This window comes from Cucurbita pepo, chromosome 1 (genome assembly GCF_057944985.1).
Source record: "Cucurbita pepo subsp. pepo isolate OVF chromosome 1, ASM5794498v1, whole genome shotgun sequence".
Classification (NCBI taxonomy): domain Eukaryota; kingdom Viridiplantae; phylum Streptophyta; class Magnoliopsida; order Cucurbitales; family Cucurbitaceae; genus Cucurbita; species Cucurbita pepo.
Window position 1 is genome coordinate 14,550,016 of NC_141798.1, and position 4,330 is coordinate 14,554,345.

General features: G+C 36.8%; 1 protein-coding gene across 1 annotated transcript; it reads left to right on the top strand.

Moving 5' to 3' along the window:
* The first annotated feature begins 1,604 nt into the window (after window positions 1-1,604).
* Window positions 1,605-3,139, top strand: LOC111799612 (zinc finger protein CONSTANS-LIKE 16). Its single transcript, XM_023683028.2, has 2 exons — window positions 1,605-2,688; window positions 2,782-3,139. The coding sequence occupies exons 1-2, from the start codon at window positions 1,771-1,773 to the stop codon at window positions 2,995-2,997; spliced, it is 1,134 nt and encodes a 377-aa protein (XP_023538796.2). The 5' UTR covers window positions 1,605-1,770; the 3' UTR covers window positions 2,998-3,139.
* Window positions 3,140-4,330: the final 1,191 nt, after the last annotated feature.

The following is a 4,330-nucleotide window of genomic DNA, read 5'->3' on the forward strand; positions in this document are numbered from 1 at the left end:
TTGGAGCAATTCTATGTTATGTGATCTCTTGAAAATTTTCGTAAAATGCATGCGAGTGAAAACAAAGCATGTTGGAAAGACTTGTATTGGTTTGTGGGGGATAATCTTCACTCATATAAATGAGAAGTAAGTAACGTGACCTTGTCACAAATGATGCAGAAAAATGTTGAGGTCATTAGGTGTTGAATCTCGATTCAAATCATGGGCATGTATCATTACATTTTTTATTTTGAAAAACAACTAATTTTCACCCGATCTTATTTCAATTCACTAATTTTAGTAACTCTATTGCTTGATTGGCTAATAAATAATTGGAAATTTTATGTACATGGACGTTGTAACACACAAATTTTATGGTCAATATGAGTATAGCTCAATTTGTACCATGTATTAAGATATCTAATAGGAATGAATGGGGATTAGAGTTTTGAATTTCTCACTCATTGAATTAAATATATATATATGAGCTAAAGTATATAATATTTTTATTTGAATTGCAGGGAGATATATAATTAATTTAAATTTGAGATTTTTATTTATTATATTTTGAAGTAGAAATTTGAACCTTATAAAATTTTGGAACTTATGTAATTAAATTATTCTCACTCACTTAAACTTAGTTTTAAAACATTATTTTCATTGGAAATTAAGGAAAAAAGAAAAGAAAAGAATTAAGGCTAACATTTGAATTTTTCCACCCAATCTTGAAGAGCACTACAAATAATATTTTTCTTTGTCAATTTGTTTGAATTTAAGGAGATAAACGATAGAGACTCCTAAATTTAAAATTTTGTAAAATTTAGAGAATAAATTTATGGTATAATAATAAAAGAAATTTCAAAATATTTTTTAAAGTTACAGAATTAAGTTTTGAAAAATGTAAAAGTTTAGAAATTAAATGCAAACATGATGAAAGATTAAAGAGGAATGGAGTAATTTAACCCACAAATTACTGGAAAGGGAAAGGTTGGGGGGTGAAAAATGGTTGAATAGAAAGAGGGATGGGTTTGGTTTGGTTGCGTTCATTTTAGTGCATAGAAAGAATAATTTAGAGGGACCAAAATTAGGTGGCACTCCAATGGACCCATTTAACCTCCAAACAAGAACTCAACTTTTTAAGTGAGAAAAGAGAGACAAACCAACAAAACCCCACAATACCCCACAATACCCCACCAAGTCCCCTTCAACCCCACAGGATCAAGACTGGCTTCGCTTTCTGGGTGCGCCCCACCATGAAATCCCTGCGATTAGAGAGCTGCCCAATAGGAGTCCACAGATTAGGATCATGTTACACCCTCACCCAATTGGAAACCAGATAAGACCTCTCTCTCTCTCTCTCTCTCTCGCTCTCTCTTCCGTCGTGCCCATGGATAACCTTCAAACTGCAATGCTGAAACATACACCGCTGTTCCATGGACTGTAAAAAGAGCAACATGTGGGTCATATGGCGTTAAAGCGAACCCAAACAAAACATACACTTCCCGAACCATCCTCAATTTTTGTTCTCATTTTTATTTTTACGATTAAATTGAAGTGTGTGTTGTTTTATAATATAATCATCACACTTCATGCCTTCAATTCTATAAATACTTTTTATCCAGTAAAAATGAGTGAGTAGAAAAGTGGGGCCATTATTCTGACATGTTCTGCCTCTAAGTAAAGCGCCCGACGCCAACAATTTTTCGCGAACTCATCCTCCATGCACCCACTTTTCCTCTCATTTCTCCACTCCCCTTTCAGTGTTATTCCAAATTGAAACTGCTTCAAAACATGTTAACCAAAAACATAGCCAACGCAGTGGGCGGCAAGACCGCCAGAGCCTGCGACAGTTGCGTCCGTAAGCGTGCCCGTTGGTACTGCGCCGCAGACGACGCTTTCCTCTGCCAATCCTGCGACTCTGCCGTCCACTCTGCCAACCCTCTTGCTCGCCGCCATCAACGCCTCCGTCTCAACACCGCCTCCTCAAAACCCCCTTCTCCGTCCTGGGTATCCGGGTTCACCCGGAAGCCACGCACCCCGCGCCCACGCCGTAAGTCCGACGATGTTGTCTCCCTTCTGTCCAACCCCTCGTTCTCCCTGGTGCCAGAGGCGGACGAAGGCACCTGGGTTGAAGAGAATGAAGAGGATCATCTGTTGTATAGAGTCCCCACGTTTGAGCCGTTTGTTGACGAAATCCAATCCTCCAAATCGATGGGTGATGAGGCAGGGAATTTTCATGGGTTCCTCCCCTCCGATTTGGATCTGGAAGAGTTCGCTGCCGACGTGGAGAGCTTGCTGGGGAGGAATTTAGAGAGCGAGTGCTTTGACATGGAGGGGCTGGGTATTGGGCTGAGCATAGAAAAAGATGACACGTCAACCCGGAGAGTTAAGGTGGAGGAAGATGGTGAAGAAGCTAACAGAGGAAATTGTAGATTTGAAAATGAATTGGAGGCTGAGGTGGATCTGATGAGAGAACCATTCGAGTTGAACTTGGAGGAGTACGAGCAGGAATTGAAGATGGTGGGAGTGAAGAACGAAAGAGAAGAGGAGGATTGGAAAGTGGAAGAAGATAAATTGAAGAAGAAGAGAAAAGTGGGGTTGCAATTGGACTGTGATGCAGTGATTGCAGCCTGGGGTAACCATAAGTCTCCATGGACGACCGGAGAACGCCCGGATTTCGAGCCGGACAACTGGTGGCCCCACTGCGTGGTATTTTTCAATTTGTCCTTGGTAAATAAAATTGCCTTCAACACCTTAATTAATTAATTAATTAATTAATTGAATAAATTTGCTTTGATGCAGGCGATATGTGGAGTGAGATGTGGGGAATATGGGGGGAGGGACGGGGGGAGGGAGGCGAGGGTGTCGCGGTACAGGGAGAAGCGGCGGACGAGGTTGTTTTCGAAGAAAATAAGGTACGAAGTAAGGAAGCTGAATGCGGAGAAGAGGCCCAGAATGAAAGGGAGGTTCGTCAAGAGAACGGGGTTCCCACAATCCACCCTTCCCATTACTAATTAGTATCAACTCAAAATAATACCAAATTCAGTAACCAAGTTTCGTGTACATTATTAAACTTACAGTTTTGTGAGGAATAAATGAGCTTACAAGAATTAGTTTTCTTGTGGTAGTTAAGATTATACCAATCCAAAGAATTCAAGTACTTCCACTGTGTTGTGTTATAACTCCGCTTTCTTTGCCTTACCTTCATTTTTCTTCACGTCAATTAAGTTCATGTTTGATTATGTTATTCCAATTCAACTCCACAAACTGTTCATCTTTTCCGACTGTTTATCGACCTCTTCATCTTTATAAACAATCAACACTCTAGATCTTTCTCCTTATCAAACTTTGTACTTTTGAGAACAATATCATGTGACACAATATGATTGAAACAACTATGTCATTTCATAGATTTTGTACAATTTGAGTGAATCAACTTATTTAATTAGATAAGATTGGATCCACTTATTTTATTAGTCATCATGACATAATCTAACTAGATGACCTCAAAATACCATAAAATATGCATGTAGTCACTTTATCTACTGTCTTTTAATTTCATCTAGTTAATTGGTATAAATTTTAATGACGTATAATTGTTTACTAGTACATGAAAAAAAAATATTCATTCAAGATTTTATAGGCATTTTTTGTGTTCTTCCCGAAGAAACATTGGAAAATGACTTGTCATGGGTTTATGTGATGAAGAATGATTTGTTAGCAAAAAAAAAAAATAATAATAATAAATAAAATAAAATAAAATAAAAATTGTGCTTATGTTGATGGGGTCGCTTCAATTTTCCAAAACTTATAAATCATTTTGATTTTCAGGATGAATCTCCACCTTTCTATTAGTTTCAACGTAAAGAACATGCTTTAACTTTTGGATAAAATTAATAAATGTTTATTTTTTATCTACAAAATTGAATAGACTTAGATCAATATGAAATTTCATTTCATATGTTACAAGCTGACTTGAGTGAAAAAGAATCATTTGAAATTTGAAGCTTTGAAAGTCAATATTTAATACAAGGTTGAAATGAAGCATATAGTTTTCCTAAACAACATTTGAGTTTTATAATTTCTTTTGAAGACTTTGTTTATTATCTTAATTCCATAAATGGTTTGAGTGTAATTTCAAATTTTAAATATGGGTTTAAAGCTTAGATAATTAAAGAGGGAGAGTTACTAAATTTGTTAATCATGACCCTAAGTTCTTAGGGCAGGACATTTGAAGGATAATAAAGAGTTACCAAACTTGTCAATCATGATCCTAACTTTTTGTAATAGGCATTTAAAGGATAGTGGAAAATTATCAAACTTGTCAATTATGACCATAACTTCTCGTCAT

Coding starts and splice junctions, on each gene's coding strand:
- LOC111799612 (XM_023683028.2), top strand. CDS start 1,771: ATGTTAACCAAAAACATAGCCAACGCAGTGGGCGGCAAGACCGCCAGA. Junction 2,689..2,781: donor ACTGGTGGCCCCACTGCGTG/GTATTTTTCAAT, acceptor GCTTTGATGCAG/GCGATATGTGGAGTGAGATG.